The 19,556-nt window shown below is 45.4% G+C and overlaps 1 protein-coding gene across 1 annotated transcript; it reads left to right on the top strand.

The window, feature by feature from the left end:
- The first annotated feature begins 3,875 nt into the window (after window positions 1-3,875).
- LOC148281874 (uncharacterized) lies at window positions 3,876-10,094 on the top strand. The gene has a single exon (XM_088226043.1). It carries the CDS (start codon window positions 3,876-3,878, stop codon window positions 10,092-10,094), a length of 6,219 nt encoding a protein of 2,072 aa, XP_088082169.1.
- The last annotated feature ends 9,462 nt before the right edge of the window (window positions 10,095-19,556 follow it).

The raw sequence follows: 19,556 nt of genomic DNA, 5'->3' as shown, positions 1-19,556 counted from the left end.
TTTATTTACAGGTAAGCTGTAAAAATATTATTTATTGGTACCCACATAGTAGGTACTAATAAATGATATTTTATATATTAATATATATGTATATTTGAATAATTTATTTATAAAGCGCCATTTTTGTGAAAATCACCACAGGGGCGCTGTACACTAAATAAATATCCCAGCACGTCTTGCAGCTACAGAGCGCATGGACGATTGGAATTCTAGTCCCTCGTCTCCAATTATAATATATTACAATTCTAATATATAGGAGCTAGATTAAAGCACGTCTTGCAGCTACAGAGCGCATGGACATTAAGTAATCTAGCCCCTATTTGCATTTTTTATTTTTATTATGGGTGACAATGAAGTTTGGATCTTAAGTGATATTTAAAAAAAAACAAATTTATTAAAATGGAAGTAAGATTACAACAAGTCTTGCAGCTTCTGAGCGCATGGACGGTTGAAATTCTAGACCCCATTTACTAAATTTAGATTTTTAATACTTGATAACATTTACCTGAATGGAACTGGCAGAGGAAGGATGAAAGCCGAGTGAACGCAGTTGAAATGCGATCTCTTAGACGAATGTGTGGGAAATCAATGTATGAAAGGGTTACGAATGATGAAATCAGGCGAGAGTGTAAATCTGAGTCAAGTATAATTGATAAGATTAAGAAAGGGTCTCTGAGATGGTTTGGTCACGTAGAATGAATGGACGACAAAAAAATGGTAAAACAAGTATATATGGCGAAAATGGAAACGGTAACGTGAGACGAGGACGACCAAGGAAGGCGTGGCATGATCAGATAAACCAAAATCTTAAGTCTGGTCATGCCAAAAGCAGACAGAACCGAAGGGCATGTATGACTAGATGTATGAATGTGGAAGAAGCTAGAAATGTATGCAAGGATATACGTGTGTGGCAGTCCATTCTCTCTGCCTACCCCTACGGGGAAATGGCGTGATGGTAGTAGTAGATAACACTTACCTATTGAAGCAGCTACTATTATCATGGATAATGTATATAGCGCCATTTTTGTGAAAATCACCTCAAGGGCGCTTTACAATATCCCAACACGTCTCGCAGCTACATAGCGCGTGACCTTATTACTGTATTATAATTATTGTTGGTTTATCAATGCAGTGTCCTATGCACCATTAGGTGCGGAAAGGTAATGATGACGATGAATTTAAAATGACCAAAAAATTTAATACTGAAAATGCAATTGTCTTTTATTTTATTAAATAAGTGATATTTTCGTCTTTTGGGCTGAGAAGTCTCCGAGTAAACAGACATCACGCCTACCGAGTCTTTTTTTATCCCAACGTCTGCTAAGTTCTTCCGGAAGATTTATCCATCCAATATCCCGAGAGGCCCTTTCAATGGCGTGATGACACATTGACAATTTGTTTATGTTCTCGGGTACCATAAACAATCTCCTACGAAGGGTCATGCTGGCTGCTGCCTGCTGGCTGCTGGCTGCTGTCTATGGATTTGATTTGAAAATTGAGCAACCAATGTTGCCGCGCATTATTTAATTTTCCTTTTATCCGCTTTTTATTAAACTAGCTTTTACTCGCGGCTTGGCTAACGTGGTACGCATAAAATTAAGAATAGTCCAGAAACCGCATACGCACATCAAACAGAAGGCGACTCAACTACTCATAAATGAGTAGGTTTACATTTTGACCCATTAGTTTCATTGTAGACGTCGCTCAGTACGAAATTCCTGATTTGAATTCAACTATGCCGTGTTGTGTCCTTTTAAAGTGTAGAAATACTGCTAGGATCTTAAAGAAACAGGATGCAATCACATTTCATGTGTAATTTGCAAATGAATGTGTATATAACAAATGAATTACTTAAAAATTGAATTATTTTTCCATCTGTCAGATTGTCGAAGAAACAAAATGGAAATTTCGTTAGTGTTGCCAGGGTAGATTTTTTTACCCTACTTTGCTCATCTAATAAAAGAACTAAAGAAAATTAGACCTCGGATTAAACAACGCCGTGGGGGACATTTGAACGACATTATCTTTAAAACATCAAACATATTTAACATGATATAAAAATATTTTGTATTATATAAAAAAAAAAAATTATCAATTTTAAAAAAAATGTGGTTATTTTATTTTATATATTTAAAAGATAGAAATATTTTTTTTAACAACAACAACAAAACATCACACCGTATTCTCTAAAGGGTAGGCAGAGATGTTAGAACGCCACGTCACTCTGTCTTTGCATACAAATCTCGCTTCTTCTACATTCATACATCTTCTCATGCACGCGCGCCGATTATTCCGACTTTTGACATGTCTGTCTTCAAATATTTGTTGGTTTTGGTCATGCCATGTCTTTCTCGGCTTTCTCTATTTCTGCATCCACCAACATTCGCTTTGTAAATATTTTTAGCCGTTCTTTCGCTGTCCAATCAAACCAGCGCAGAGCTCCTTTCATGATTTTGTTATTTAAAAATGGCCTATATCACAGTTGAGATCCGCGATGTACTCAATGCATCATCATTATCATTCCCTTTCCGCACCTAATGGTGCATAGAGCACTGCATTGGTACACGAATCGCAGCGTATCGTGATCATTTTTGTTACATGAAGGTTACGTTTTGTTTTGTTACGCTTCAGGTACCAGTCCATGGACTTAATATGGAAATATTATGGTGTAAAAACACCTATTATTAATATATTAAAATAAATATTTCACGTCAGCCATGTCGGGAATCGAACCCGAGACCTCTTGCATGGTAGGCAAACGCGCTGACCATCACACTACGAGGCCGATACGTACTCAATACATAGTTGACTAAATATGTTCGCTTAAAAAAGCAAAGTTTAATAACCTCAAAATCTGTGGAAATCAGTCTTTAGGTTATCGTGAATCAGTTATCTATATACCTAGCCAGGTTTGAAGAGAGGGTTTAACAGGGCCATGTGCGTAACGTCTTCACGAAGGGTAGGTTTGGGTACCTACTAGTTGAAAGCAATTATTGCTTCTTAGAATTAAATTTCATTAGCAAGTTGAATGCTATTTGTTCCGGACGCGCATGAACGCCCATAGGAACGGCCACGTTGGCCGCATTATTTGTATAAATTAAAATAAAATAAAAAATAAAATGTTGCTATCAATAAATATAGGGCCCGGCATAGCTGTAAGTCGAGTGCTGAACCCTTAATAAAGACGCAGTTGTCACTTGCGGGTTCGGCCTCGACCTATGCCGGGAAAATATATAGAAATTTATATACTGTCGATATTTGTTTTACTATGTATTATTGTAATATTTACATGCTTGTTTGGTTACACGTGCTTCGCTCGTCGTGGCTAGTAGCGAAATGGCCCGCGCGCGCATAACGCGCCCGTATTTACGCCGCTCGTGGCTACTGCAGGGCCGGCAGTGGTGGGGATAGCCCACCCGCGCCGCCTCGAGCCAGTCTGCGCGGCGCTACGGGGCAACTCGTCTAGCGCGGCGAGCGACGCTTTATAAGCCGTGTAACTTGAAAGAATAAATCAGTTCTCTGCTGTCCTCCGACACGAGTGTTTTATTTCTGTGCTGTGCTCCCGAGTCCGCCGCCGCCTCCCGCTCGGTCTTCGCTCCTTGCTGTGGCCGCCGCCTTGATCGCTCCGACTGCGCTCGCCTCTTTTTACCACTTGGACCGGGTGGAAAGTCCTTTTCAGGACTACTGAGGTTGACCTAGCTTTCGGTGCTTTCATCGCCGCGTGCCGGGTTCCCAGGCCTCCCGTTTACGCCGGGTGGGCCGATTGCGAGGAACCAGGAAGACGAAGCCGCGCCGACCCCCCACGATATTGAGGGCTGTCGGATACATTTTGGTCCTTCGAGAGTCCGGATCGTCTCCTGCCGCCTCCAGTCACCATGCCGGTCGACCGATCTCCAGTCTCGACTCGCTCGACAGCGCGTCGGATCGCCGGTACGGAGCCTGAAGATCAACAGCGGGACAAGGACGGAGATTCCACTTCGTCGGCAGGTACCGTGACCTGTGGTACCCTGCAGCGACAGATGGAAGAAAACACCACAGCACAGCAGAGGCAGTACGACGAGCTGAGGGACATGCTCGCTGCCGTGACGACTGCCAATGCCTCTTCAGGAGAAGGGGCCTCGGACAGCACTCCCAACACCGAACCGCGGGCGGAGGCCTCCGCCGCGGCAAACCCCAGGAAGGACGACATCGAGCCGCTGGCGAGTGAACTCGCCGCGGCGCGCCGTGTGCTGATGGATCGCGACGTCTGCGAACCAGCGCATGTACGAGACGGCCATGAGCGGCCGATCGATGCCGCACCACTGAGGGATGACGTCACCGAGCCGCGGGCGAGTGCGCTCGCCGCGGCACGCCACGTACGCGAAGGCCGCGAGGAGCCTTACCGCTACACGTCGCTGAGGGATGACATCACCGAGCCGCGGGCGAGTGCGCTCGCCGCGGCACGCCACGTACGGGAAGGCCGCGAGGAGCCTTACCGCTACACGTCGCTGAGGGATGACATCACCGAGCCGCGGGCGAGTGCGCTCGCCGCGGCACGCCACGTACAGGAAGGCCGCGAGGAGCCTTACCGCTACACGTCGCTGAGGGATGACATCACCGAGCCGCGGGCGAGTGCGCTCGCCGCGGCACGCCACGTACGGGAAGGCCGCGAGGAGCCTTACCGCTACACGTCGCCGAGGGATGACGTCACCGAGCCGCCGGCGAATGGATTCGCCGCGGCACACCGTGGGCTGATGGATCGCGACAGTCGCGAGCCAGCGCACGTACGAGACGGCCGTGAGCGGCCGATCGATGTCGCACCACTGAGGGATGGCGCCACCGAACCGCGGGCGAGTTATCTCACCGCGGCACGCTACGAACGCGAGGGCCGCGAGCAGCCCTACCACTACGCTCCATTGAGGGACGGATTCGAGCCGCGCACGAATGAACTCGCCGCGGCGCGCTATACGCTGAGAGATCGCGACGGTCGCGAGCCGGCGTATAGGCGAGACGGCTGTGAACGGCCGATCGACACCGCGCCTCTGAGGGACGACTACCTTGAACCGCGGGCGGGTCACCCCACCGCGGCGCACCACGCGCTGAGAGATCGCGACGTCTGCGAACCAGCGCTGAGACGGGATGGCCGGGAGCAGCCAAACCACTACGCGTCGAGAACACCGGGGGGCTTATACCAAGACCCGGTGCAAGAATGGGTCGTCCGAGGGCGGCCTACAGCCTCGCAGCTACCGCGTGCCGGCGAGGTGCACGCCTATTCATCGCCGTACACTGTGAGGGATCATGCCCCGCGCTGTGCGGGCTCACCGCCGGACCTGCCGGCATTCAGCGGTCAGCCACTGGAGTGGCAGACGTTCAAGGCCTCCTTCGATCAGTCAACGGAGCGGTGGGGCCTTGGTGACGCTGACAACATTGGGAGGCTGCGCCGCGCCTTGGAAGGACGCGCGCGCCACATTGTAACGGGTTTACTACTACACCCTCGGAACGTGCCGGACATCCTCCGCCTGTTGGAGGCCAACTTCGGAAGCCCGGAATTCCTCATAAGCGGGGCCTTACATCAGGCCTACAAACTGCCCCGCCTCCAGAACGACGCCTCGGTGGAAGCAGTAATGGACTTCGCGATCGCCATCCGAAACGTCATCACCACCGTCGAAGGGATCGACCCCTACTACCTCGCCGACCCGAAGCTGCTATCAGAACTCGTCGCCAAGCTGCCGATGCCCCTGAAGTGGCTCTGGTTCAGCCACCGGATGAGCAGGCCTAGGAAGGCCAGCATTTACGACTTCGCGAACTGGATGGGAGAGCTCACAAGTGTAGTGCCGTCATCAGGTGGGCTGGACATGCCCGCGCATGGTCAGAACGCGCGAGCGGATAAGCGCGATAGGCGCGCCGAGAACGCCCGGAAGGACAAGCGTACACCGCAACGTCATGTATTGGTGACACAAGAACCTCAGTGCGTGTATTGTGACTCGAACCGCCATAGCTTGGTGCAGTGTCGCGAGTTCGCGAAAAGGACATATACAGAAAAGTGGGCAATCGTGAGAGACAAAGCAGTGTGCTTTCAATGCCTCGAGTCGGGCCATCGTTCGCCCGATTGTGTTGCCGCGAAATGCAACGAGTGCCGACGGAGCCATCACCGGCTGTTACATAAAAACCGAAGCGGGCCAGCAGCGCCCGCGGACAATGAGCAAGTGTTGCTCACCAAAAGAGCCGAAGTGCCAATTACATTCAAGGTAGTGCCGGTTACCTTAAAAGGCCCACGGGGCACAATAAACATTCACGCATTGATGGATGAAGGATCATCCGTCACTTTGGTGGAAGAGGACATCGCCCGGGCGATCGGTGTAACGGGACCAAAGGAAGAGTTGGTTATCTCGGGCGCGAGTGGTGCAATGGACACTCTGTGTTCACAACGTATAAGTGTCACCATTGTGTCGGGCAGCTGTGAATTCAAAATAAACGCGCAAACCATCAAGTCAATGGATCTACCACACCGGAACCGGAGTAGTGCGCAAGCTGCAAGGGAAGCCACCGTCAAGCCGAGAATGCTCATCGGTCTTGACAACGCCACACTCATCGTGTCCACCGGCCCGCCTGTGATAAGGGAGGATGGATTGATGACAGTGAACACCGCCCTAGGCCCAGTGACGTACGGAGGGACCGTACACCCGAATTTCCACGCCGAACACAGTCCAAACGACAATAAGCTAGAAGAACTAGTGAAACAAAGCTTTGCAGTAGACTCATTGGGAGTCTCTATAGGAGAGAGACGCCGCGTCGTGGACGTGCGCGCGGAGGAGATAATGAGCAGTTCCACCAGACAGCTCCCATCCGGCCGATGGGAGACTGGCCTGCTATGGGCAAAGGACGGCGACACTCTGCCCTGCAATCGCCTAGCGGCCTTAACCCGTTTGCGCTCCTTAGAAAGGAAGTTGCGCAAGGACTCCGGGCTGGCCAACGCCTATCGGGCCAAGATAACCGACTACGTAAACAAGGGTTACGCGATTCAACTCAAACCTGAAGAGATTGACGCGTATCATCCACGCAAATGGTACTTGCCGCATTTTGCGGTAACAAACCCGAATAAAGTGGGCAAAATTCGGGTAGTGTTCGACGCAGCCGCGCAATTTCAAAGAACGTCTCTGAATGAGCATCTTCTCACCGGCCCAGACCTGCTCTCATCCCTGCTGGGTAACCTGATCAGATTTAGAGAGGGCCGAGTCGCCATAGCCGCAGACATCAGGGAGATGTTCCTGCGCATCAGGATCCGGGAGGCCGATTGCCACTCCCAACGGTTCCTGTGGAGACTAGAAGAGGATAAGGACCCATCGACGTTCATGCTCACCTCGATGATGTTTGGGGCCAAGTGCTCCCCGAGCAGTGCCCAGTTTGTGAGGAATCAAGTGGCACAAGCCCACGCCGCGGAATATCCAGAAGCCGCCGAAGCCATAGAAAAACGCATGTATATGGATGATTACTTGGATGCCGTGGATAGCGAAGAAGCCGCCGCACGGCTGGTACAGGACGTAACCCTCGTACTCAGCCGTGGGGGATTCCAGCTCACAGGGTGGGCCTCAAACCGGGCGGCCGTCCTGGACAACGTGAAGCACGAAGACCGCGCCAACACCGCCATCACGATCGGCGACGAGATCACAACGGAGCGTATCCTGGGAATTGTCTGGGACCCTCGGAGTGACAACTTCGTGTTCAACCACGAAGAAGGAATACCTGCAATACCACGGAGGCCCACGAAGCGCGAGATGCTGAGTGCGGCCATGAGCATCTTCGACCCGGTGGGCTTCATAGCCTGCCTTACGATCCGGGCGAAGATACTGCTACAAGCCGTATGGCGATCCAATACGGGATGGGATCAACCCCTGACGCCCGACCACGTGGAGAAATGGCAAGAATGGCTACAGCTCCTGAGCGAGAACGGTTGTGCGATCCCGCGCTGCTCATTGCGCTCTAAAACGGACCCCATAACCCTACACGTATTTTGCGACGCATCGGAACAAGCCTGCTGCACCGTCGCGTATTTTACGAACAACGAGTCAGCGAAATTCGTAATGGCAAAATGCAAAGTGGCTCCGCTGAGACCACTCTCTGTGCCGCGGCTAGAGTTACAAGCCGCGCTGCTAGCGGCCCGTATGGCCGCCACCCTGAAGAAAGAAAGCCGGGCCAACATTACGCGCACCGTGTACTGGACGGACTCCAGCACAGTCCTATGTTGGATCCGGACTGACCCCCTGAAGTACTCCACCTTTGTGGCCAACCGCCTCGGAGAAATCGACGAACTGACGAACCTGACGGAGTGGAGATGGGTCCCAACGAAAGACAACCCCGCTGACCTGGGGACCCGAGACAAGGACCCTCCCGACCTAGGGCCCGGTGGATTGTGGTTCAACGGCCCACGATTCCTACGCAGCCCGGAGGCCCAATGGCCTAAGGAGAAAGCCCTTATCAAGCCGTCCGGGGACCAGTTAGAGGCAAAACCGACGCGCCACTTCGTCGGTCATGCGAATAGGGAAGAGGCCCTTCCCCGGCCGGAGCGTTTTTCCTCCTGGATAAAACTCATCCGGACCACAGCATGGATGCAGCGATTCATCGCACGATGCCGCCGCACGGTCCCCGCAGCACAACCGGGCGGGGACCGCGAGTTGCGCGCCACCGAGACATTAGCAGCCGAAGTAAGCTGGATCAGACGATCACAAGAAACCGCCTTTCGAGAGGAGCTCGAGATGCTTAAAACAAAGAAACCCATCCCACCGGGAAGTCGCCTGCACGCGACTTGCCCTTTCCTAGACGGCGAAGGCATAATCCGAATGGGAACCCGACTGCAGGCCGCAGAGGGCGTCGCGACAGGAAGCGTCGCGCCGCCCGTTTTAGATGGCGATTGCCAATATGTGCGCCTCCTCATCTCGTACTACCACACGACGGGTGGACACCCGGGCGTGGAGAGAACCCTAGCGGATATCAGAGCTCGGTTCTTCATATTGAAGCTCAGAAATAGGACGAAGAAGATAGCGCGTGAATGCCCCGCGTGCCAAGCGGCACGCAGTAAACCACGCGCGCCACTCATGGGTCAACTGCCTGAAGCCAGGCTAGCGTACCGCATGCCTCCGTTCACTCACTGTGGCCTAGACTTCTTTGGGCCTATGACAGTGACCATAGGCCGCCGGCGAGAGAAGAGATACGGCGCCCTATTCACGTGCCTAACGACGCGAGCAATACACATCGAGCTCGCTTCATCCCTAGAGAGTGATGCGGCTATCATGGCAATCAGAAGGATGGCCGCCCGAAGAGGCTGTCCCAAGGTGATGTACTCAGATAACGCCACTAACTTCCACGGGGCCGACAGGGAGCTCCGTGAAGCCGTGGCCGAACTTCTGACGAACCCCAAGCTGCTCACTGAAATAACGAATCGCCAAATGGAATGGAGGTTCATACCTGCTTCATCACCCCACATGGGGGGAGCCTGGGAAAGGCTCATAAGGTCGGTGAAGAGAGCTCTACAAGCGACGCTAAAGGAGCAGACGCCTCGCGAGGAAACGCTCAAGACCGTACTAGCGGAAGCGGAGTATTCGGTCAATAATCACCCCCTGACCCACATTTCAACACAGGCAGACGACGACGAACCGCTCACCCCAAACCATTTTTTACTTGGAGCCGCCAACACACAGCCGACGTTAGCATATTTCGACAAGTCGGAAGAAGGAGCCTGTCTCCGCAAACAGTGGCGTATCTCGCAGCAGATCGCCGATATGTTCTGGCGTCGCTGGCTGACAGAGTATCTACCCACGCTAGCGCAACGCAAGAAATGGCGTGATCCAGCGCCACCCCTTCAGGTGGGAGACCTGGCGATTATCATCGACCCCAACTTGCCGCGGAACCGATGGCCCCGAGGAAGGATAACGCGGGCCGACCCTGCCCGGGACGGGCAAGTTCGTGTGGTGGACGTCAAGACAACAAGCGGGACTTACACCAGACCAGCTGTGAAGGTAGCAGTTATTCTACCTAACGAGGGACCGCGCGGCCGGGATGTCCACAGTGCAGGCGAGCTGCACGGGGGGAGTGTTCCGGACGCGCATGAACGCCCATAGGAACGGCCACGTTGGCCGCATTATTTGTATAAATTAAAATAAAATAAAAAATAAAATGTTGCTATCAATAAATATAGGGCCCGGCATAGCTGTAAGTCGAGTGCTGAACCCTTAATAAAGACGCAGTTGTCACTTGCGGGTTCGGCCTCGACCTATGCCGGGAAAATATATAGAAATTTATATACTGTCGATATTTGTTTTACTATGTATTATTGTAATATTTACATGCTTGTTTGGTTACACGTGCTTCGCTCGTCGTGGCTAGTAGCGAAATGGCCCGCGCGCGCATAACGCGCCCGTATTTACGCCGCTCGTGGCTACTGCAGGGCCGGCAGTGGTGGGGATAGCCCACCCGCGCCGCCTCGAGCCAGTCTGCGCGGCGCTACGGGGCAACTCGTCTAGCGCGGCGAGCGACGCTTTATAAGCCGTGTAACTTGAAAGAATAAATCAGTTCTCTGCTGTCCTCCGACACGAGTGTTTTATTTCTGTGCTGTGCTCCCGAGTCCGCCGCCGCCTCCCGCTCGGTCTTCGCTCCTTGCTGTGGCCGCCGCCTTGATCGCTCCGACTGCGCTCGCCTCTTTTTACCACTTGGACCGGGTGGAAAGTCCTTTTCAGGACTACTGAGGTTGACCTAGCTTTCGGTGCTTTCATCGCCGCGTGCCGGGTTCCCAGGCCTCCCGTTTACGCCGGGTGGGCCGATTGCGAGGAACCAGGAAGACGAAGCCGCGCCGACCCCCCACGATATTGAGGGCTGTCGGATACACTATTCCTATTCAAAATATTGCGATTATTATTACATTACAAGAGCTTCCGTTGTGAAGAGAATCGCCCAATGACACATACAACCATTTGCTAGCGTTTAAACCTCAGTTGTAAGTATTCTAAAATAGTTCGATACGGTAACTTAAGCTAAACCAAGAGTAGTCACAGCTCACAGTATTCTTAAGACCTACAATGTCTCTTCTGAACAATCTTTATATCTCTTTCTGGTCACCCGCTATGCGCGTGTTGATGTTTGCCCCTGTTAATTTAAGCCCCGGGCTCGGGCTTCTCCCCGGGAAGCTAAACTGGCAGTGCACGACGGATTTTGGTCCCAACTCTTATGTATGGAAGTGAAACATGGAACTGGCTGAGAAAGAATGAAAGCCGAGTGAACGCCGTTGAAATCCGATCTCTTCGACGAATGTGTGTGAAATCAATGTACGAACGATGAAATCGGGCGAGTGTAAATCTTAGTCAAGTATAATTGATAAGATTAAGAAAGGGGCTCTGGGGTGGTTTGGTCACATAGAACGAATGGACAACGAAAAAATGGTAAAACAAGTATATATGGCGAAAATTAACGGTAACGTGATACGAGGACGACCAAGGAAGACGTGGCATGATCAGATTAACCAAAATCTTAAGTCTGGTCATGTCAAAAGTAGACAGAACCGGAGGACATATATATTTTTAATTGGATAATTTATATAGCGCTATTTTTGCGAAAAATCACCTCAAAGGCGCTGTACAATAAATAAATATCCCAGCACGTCTTGCAGCTACAGAGCGCATGGACGGTTGGAATTCTAGTCCCTCGTCTCCAATTATGATATATTACAATTCTGATATATAGGAACTAGATTACAGCACGTCTTGCAACTACAGAGCGCATGGACATTAAGTAATCCAGCCCCTATTTGCATTTTTTATTTTTATTTTGTGTGACAACGAAGTTTAGAGTTTAAGTGAAATTAAAAAAAAAACACATTTATTTAAATAGAAGTTAGATTACAACAAGTCTTGCAGCTACTAAGCGCGTGGACGGTTGGAATCCTAGACCCCATTTACTAAATTTAGATATTTAATAGTTGATAACATTCCTGGAAGAAGCTAGAAATGTCTGCCAAGATAGACGTTATTGTAAATATCCTTGTTTTTACTTATATTTTGTGTAAGTTATGTTTGTTATGTTACTATAGTTTTAAGAAAATGTTTTTGTATATTTGGATACGTTTATTTATGTAAATTTATGTGATACGTTTATTTATGTAAATTGTGTTAACATATTTTTTTGAACAAAAAAAACAGAGGCATTGAGGGGATCCTGAGGGGTGGGGACGACGTGTTGGCCTCTGTCCATACGTCCTTCTCCCCCCTCCTTAATCTGCATAGAGTTTGTATTTCTTAGGAATATTTATAATAACTTTCCTCTATGCGCGGCTGACAGAGAGTCCCTCAGGACTCTATAACAGCTGCGGGTGGATGGTGGGCTTAAGGGTCTCCCCTCAATGCCAAGATAGACGTGTGTGGCGGTCTATTCTCTCTGCCTACCCCTACAAGAAATGGTGTTATGGTAGTAGCAGTAGTGGTAGTAGTTATTGTTTATTAAACTTAGCAAAAACAACTACAAAGTCCATTCGATGCTAACGCTAATTTTGGTGCAAGCTTATTCGTGTTCCACTTGAATATGAGAAAATTGGGGGAGATAAGAAAGCAATTATCGCATTAGCATTCGTTAATCTTGTAATAACTCATTGACATTTTCTATTGCAAGGAATAGCGACGTTCTCTCTACTTCATAGTTTCTCAAGCATAAAGGATGTTGGTTCGATACATTATCTTCACGCATAACGGGATGACTTGTGAGCTGTTATTTTTGTTGTGAATCTCAAGTGCTTTGTGGAAATCACAGTTTGCATGTTTGCATTGCATAATATTATTCAAACAAACAAACCATCACGCCGTTTCCCCGTAAGGGTAGGCAGAGAGGATAGAACGCCACAACACTCTATCTTTGCATACAGACCTCTACATTCATATATATATATATATATATATATAGTTGGATAGTTTATATAGCGCCATTTTTGTGAAAATCACCTCAAGGGCGCTGTACAATTAATAAATATCCCAGTACGTCTTGCAGCTACAGAGCGCATGGACGGTTGGGATTCTAGTTCCTCGTTTTCAATTAAGATAAATAAAAAATTATAACAGATAGGAGCTAGATTACAGGACGTCTTGCAGCTACAGAGCGCATAGACAGTTAGAAATTTAGCTCCCATTTACACATTTTAAAAATTGACAAATAAATTTAGTGTATTAATGATACTAAAAAAAATAAAAAAAATATGAATAATAAAAAGTAGTAAGATTACAACACGTCTTGCAGCTACTAAGCGCATAGACGATTGGAATTCTAGACCCCATTTATAAAATTTAGGTATTTTTAAGTTGGTATATGAAAGCTAGATAACCAATCATCGTGCAGCTACAAAGCGCATGGACGAGTGGAATTCTAGCAAAGTTAGAATGATATCAATAAATTTATAAAAAATAGAGCATAGTAGTAAGTTTGTCAAGTGTTCATGCCAAGAACTAAGCAATAAAAACTAAATAAATAAATCACTGTATCAACTCCATGGTTAACAAAGGGAGATAGATGTCCGAAGAGAATCTTTTGTAGACAGTAGGTAGATATCGTCACCATGTGGTCCACTAGGCTGCTGGAGCATTTCTGGCACGCTGAACGCACGTGTGTAGACTGGGGGATTATGCCTATTGTTCCAACGACTTGGTGTCCATTTTGGTCCGTATTATTTCATCTTCTCATGCACGCGCGCTGATTATTCCGACTTTTGACATGTCCATCTTTAAGTATTTGTTAGATTTGGTCATGCCATGTCTTTCTCGGTCTTCCTCTATTTCTGCATCCATCAACATTCGCATTGTAAATATTCTTAGCCGTTCTCTCGCTGTCCATTCGATCTACATGTCCAAACCAGCGCAGAGCTCCATTCTTGATTTTGTCGATAATGCTTGCCTCAGCCTTACATAATGTACGGATCTCAACATTTGTGCATCTATCGTACATAGTTTTACCACACATTCGACTGAGAGATAGCATTTCGACAGCATTCAGCCTACTTTCATTCCTGTTTTTCCAAGTCCATACTTCGCTCCCATACATCAGGGATGGGACTATTACTCCGTTGTGAACTGCCAATTTTGCCTCTTTCTTATTTAATATTATTATTAATATTAATAATAATAATATTATTTGGCTGATTTATATAGCGCAATTTTGGTGAAAAATCACCTCAAGGGCGCTTTACAATTGCATACGAAACTTACATTCTAACTAAACTAAAATAAGTTTTTTTTTTAAATAATATAATTATACATTTTTACAATATTTAATAAATCTCAAATTATATTTTTTACTAAAACTAAAATCCCACCAAGCCACTTTCTGTATCTTGTTGGTGGAAATTATATTTATACTTACTAATATAGTATTATTTACAATTTTTTTTATTTTTATATATTTTATTTAATGCACAAAATACACAATTTTACATTGACACAATTATATGTTTTTTATGTCCCGACTTGTTAGAAAATTCCGTGTTAAGTCGGGACTCTTCGATATATAAATAAAAAATATTTATTTACATATTAAAACAATATACAGGTAATCAAAACAATATGCGAAATAATCAAAACAATATACAAAATATACAAAATAATAATAGAAAAATAAAAATAATAAAAATTTATAATACATGTCGAAAATGGAATCAAAAGTTATAAAATAATACCTATGACAGTGATGACATACACATATTAAAACAATGAATAACAGATATAAATTAACAGCCGGAAAGATCAACATTTACTTATTTCTCTTTAATATTTTAGTAGGTTTGTAAGAAAAAAGTGCTAACCTCAAAAAATTGCTCGGTGGAACAAAATTTTCGACACTTTTAATGCGTAGATACACGTATCGAGGGGTTCTAGACCCGTCGGTATAAACCGATGTACTTACATCAACTATACCGTCAACGTGAAGGTATGACGTAGTATAATTTCCCATCACTAATAAAATTAGTTTGACAGCTGTCATTCTAATCAAGCTATATTTTAAGGACTATAGGTACTTGATTATGATTGAATTCCAAAAAAAAATAATTCAAATATTGAAATTAAGTAGGTGCCTAGGTACTAGGTACTTGTACCTAGGTACTTGTTTATGGTTGAATTCCAAAACATAAAATAATTTATATTTAAAAATACAATTCTTTTTGCAAATGTCAAACTCGGCTCTTCTCGCCAACAGGGATGCACTTTATTCATGAATGTGATTTTAAAAGATGCATTGAATGTCAGTTAATGAGTTAATGTTATTTTAGACAAACAAACAAACAAACCATCACGCCGTTTCCCCGTAAGGGTAGGCAGAGAGGATAGAACGCCACAACACTCTATCTTTGCATACAGATCTCGCTTCCTCTACATTCATACATCTTCTCATGCACGCGCGCCGATTATTCCGACTTTTGACATGTCCATCTTTAAGTATTTGTTGGATTTGGTCATGCCATGTCTTTCTCGGTCTTCCTCTATTTCTGCATCCATCAACATTCGCATTGTAAATATTCTTAGCCGTTCTCTCGCTGTCCATTCGTTCTACATGTCCAAACAAGCGCAGAGCTCCTTTCTTGATTTTGTCGATAATGCTTGTCTCAGCCAGCAATGTACGGATCTCAACATTTGTGCATCTATCGTACATAGTTTTACCACACATTCGCCTGAGAGATCGCATTTCGACAGCATTCAGCTTACTTTCATCCCTGTTTTTCCAAGTCCATACTTCGCTCCCATACATCAGGGATGGGACCAGGACTCCGTTGTGAACTGCCAATTTTGCCTCTTGTGACAACCATTTATTTGCCAAGGTCGATTTAAGTGCACCGTTCACTCTGTTCCCGGCACTCACCCTCCTTTCAATATCTTTCTCAGTCATTCCATCCCTAGTGAACATACTTCCCAGATACACAAATTCCTCTACTTGTTTTAGTATAACTCCATTCACAGTGATTTCACATTTAGTCATACTTTCATTTCTTTCAAAAACCATCACATTCGATTTATCGACATTCATCAGCAAATCGCTTCTCTTGCATCCATCGTAGACCCATTCTTAAGCCTTTCAGTTCTTTCATGCAGTTATCGATATACACGTTAAACAGCCATGGTGACATAACACATCCCTGCTTCACTCCTTTATGAATGTCAAACCACGATGTGTATGATCCATTTACCCTAACACATGCTGTGCTGTCTTTATACAGAGAAGCAATAGCACGTGTTAGATTTACGCTTACTCCGTACTCCGATAACACCTTCCATAATTTTTCTCTGTCAACTCTATCAAACGCTTTTTGCAGATCGACAAATGCGCAGAAAAGCTTTTGGTTTTTAGCAAGAAATTTTTCTGTCATGTTTCCTAAAGCAAATATTTGATCCATACATCCTCTTCCATTCATAAAACCGCTCTGAATATCCCACACTCTATCCTTTGTAACTTTTCTTACTCTATCAATCAGTATTCTTCCATACATTTTGCCAACAGCGCTCAAAAGGCTGATTGCTCTATAATTTCCGCATTCTACTCTTGAACCTTTTCCCTTGTATAGAGGCATAACAACAGCCCTTCTCCAGTCTGGAGGAGTGTATTCCTCCTCTAAACATCGGTTGAAAAGTTTGTGCAGCCATACAAAAATTATTTCACCGCCCGCCTTTATAAATTCTGTAGCAACATTATCAAAACCTTGCGCTTTTCCATTCTTCATATATTTGGCAGCAATTCTTATTTCTTCCATTCTTATCTCTGTCGTACCATCATATGCATTTAAACTTACCTGAGGAGGTGCTGCAGTGCTTATATTTCCTGTATGTGTTTCATACACCTCCTCAAAGTATTCCTTCCATCTTGTTTTTATTCCACTATCATTTGTCACCATTTTCCCATCTTTTCCTTTTATAGCTGTCATACATCCACTTTCATTACTGTTTCGGGAATTTTTCACCGCTTTCCAGAATATCTTTATATTTTCTTGGAAGTTCTCGGTCATTTTGATTCCCTCTTTTTTTTTCAACAATTTTTTTCGTTCACACACACCTTGTTTCACTCTCTTCTTACATTCATTATATATGCTTTTTAATTCTGCATACCTATTACCAATCGCTTTATTCACTGTCAGCAGATTTAACCATGCTTCCTTCTTTTCTTGCACTAGTTTTTTTATTCCATCGTCCCACCAAGCATCACCTTTCTTTCTTCCTTGTTTCGTTATACCGCATATTTCCATAGCAGATTCACACATACCATTTTTCAAACATTCCCACATTGCATCAATACTCATATTTTCCACACATTCATCGATCAGTTTAAGATTTACGGCCCTTTCAAATTTATCTTTTATGCAATCATTTTGGAGTTTTTCAACTTTGACTCTAGAAGGCGCCTGCATTTTGCGGGTCTTGGACCGCCATCCTTGAAACAAGATTACCCTTGATACCACCAAGAAGTGATCTGTTTCCATTTCGGCTCCTCTGCACACCCGCGTATCAACTGTTACAGGCCTCAATCTAGAGTCAATGACTACATAGTCGATAATAGATCTTTCATTGCCTCTCTCCCACGTATACTGGTGGATTTCCTTATGATCAAAAAACGTATTTGACACAAAAAGATTCCATTCCAGGCATACTTCTAGCAGTCTTCTTCCATTATCATTCTGTTTTCCATCCCCGAACATGCCTAGGGCTGACTCCATCCCGTCTCTTCGAGTTCCCACCCACCCATTCAAATCTCCCGCAAGTATTACTCTCTCACTATCTTTTTTTCCATTCATTACATTCATCACACTTGTCCAAAACTTATCCTTCTCAGATTCGCAGTCGGAATTCACAGGAGCATATCCTATTAATAAAAGAATACTCGTCAATCCAATCTTGAATCTGACAAACATAAGTCTAGAACTTATAAGGACATACTCTTTCATACACTCTATCATTCTGGGCGATAGAAACGCGGCAACACCCTGGCAGGCTCTGTCTGTATCTGGGACACCTGACCAAAGAACCAGGGCGTCACCGTGTTCCATCGAACCGCTTCCTTTTTTCCAACTTTCCGTTATACATAATATATCTAAACATTTATTCCTCATCACATCACACAATTCGTTCATTTTTTCACCCATGCGTCCCCTTATATTCCATGTCGCAATTCTGCATTCTTGCGTTTTCCTCCTCTGTCGCCCCCACGGAAGGAGCGACCTGACGGGTTGCGAGCCTCATCGAATGTTATTTATTATATTTTAGTATTACCAAAAATCCAGTAAAAAGAAAGAAAATATTAGGAATGTAAGGAAAGAATCTGATTAAGATCCACAAAAAGCTAATTTTGTTTACAAACATTCAAAAACAAACTTTTTTTAAACACAAAAAAAACAACATCCTTCCATTTTTTTGTAAGTTCATTCTCGTCGAATGCAACCCTGGTAGGTCGATAAAAAGAAAATTTATGCTTCTAACTTTTTTTTACAGATTCGATAGAAAAATTAAATATCCACGAACACGCGCAGCGCAAAGATCTACATTTCGCTGAAAACCGCACGTAAATCGGTTAAGCCATTTAGGAAGAGTTCAGTGACATCACACGTACAGAAAAATTATATGTATATAAAGATAGCAATATGGTAGAGTTGGCAACAAACACAAATTAACCCGTAATGACCGTTAACAATTTATTTTTTCAGAGTACGAAGATATAACTCATAACAAGAAAGACAGGGACGCTGTTCTGCGGCCGGCGTTTATGTGAAAGAGATTCAGTCGGTTATTGACAGTAACAGGAGGAGCACCCATGTAAGATGACCGGCGTATTTATGATTTTTATTTGTTTTGCTATAACAAGGATAAATTATTTGTTTATTTTTATAAATTATGGAAAAGGAATTATTAAACAGCCTGTCTCAGTGTTTTTTTTTCAAAGGTCTGAAATTTAAAATAAACCGTCTTTTGCTTGTGGTAACATGACGTCACATCACCACGCGCAAATGATTTTATTATTATTATGGATAACTTATATAGCGCCATTTTCGTAATATAATACCTCAAGGGCGCTTTACATAGTGATTCCATTGTTAAATAAATTTAATTGAAGCTTTTAAATTTGTAATTTAATTAAAACAATTTATTTTGTTGTCACATGCTACGGATTTATTCAAATGATTTAGAGAACAAGTGGGTTTTAAGTTTTTTTCCGAAACATCACTTCACTTTCACAGCCTCGCACCTCTGCTGGGAGAGCATTTCATGCCATAGGGCCTGCGACCGCAAATGCGCGTTCACTAAATTTAGTGCGCTGTTTGCGTAGAGATATAATAACTTTTCCTCTCGCCGTAGACGTAGCTGATCTAAGCGTGAGACGCCTGTCAGCTAGTTCATCTGGAATGCATAGTTCCCTTAGATATTCCGGAGCAGAGTTGTGCAATGGCTGATACATAAGCCAACAGTTTGTATTCGACCCTCTGTGGAAAACGTAGTCAGTGTAGTTCCCGAAGTAGTGGAGTGATATGACTGAACTTAGACATTCCGAAAATAAGTCTCGCTGCAGCATTCAATACAGAT

Source organism: Micrasema longulum, unplaced genomic scaffold (genome assembly GCF_059751315.1).
Source record: "Micrasema longulum isolate JH-2025_06_02 unplaced genomic scaffold, ASM5975131v1 h1tg000403l, whole genome shotgun sequence".
Lineage (NCBI taxonomy): Eukaryota > Metazoa > Arthropoda > Insecta > Trichoptera > Brachycentridae > Micrasema > Micrasema longulum.
Note: the sequence above shows the minus strand (reverse complement) of the source record. Positions and strands in the feature narration are given on the sequence as shown.

Bases quoted from the DNA above. Each gene is read 5' to 3' on its own strand.
- LOC148281874 (XM_088226043.1), top strand. From the start codon at position 3,876: ATGCCGGTCGACCGATCTCCAGTCTCGACTCGCTCGACAGCGCGTCGG.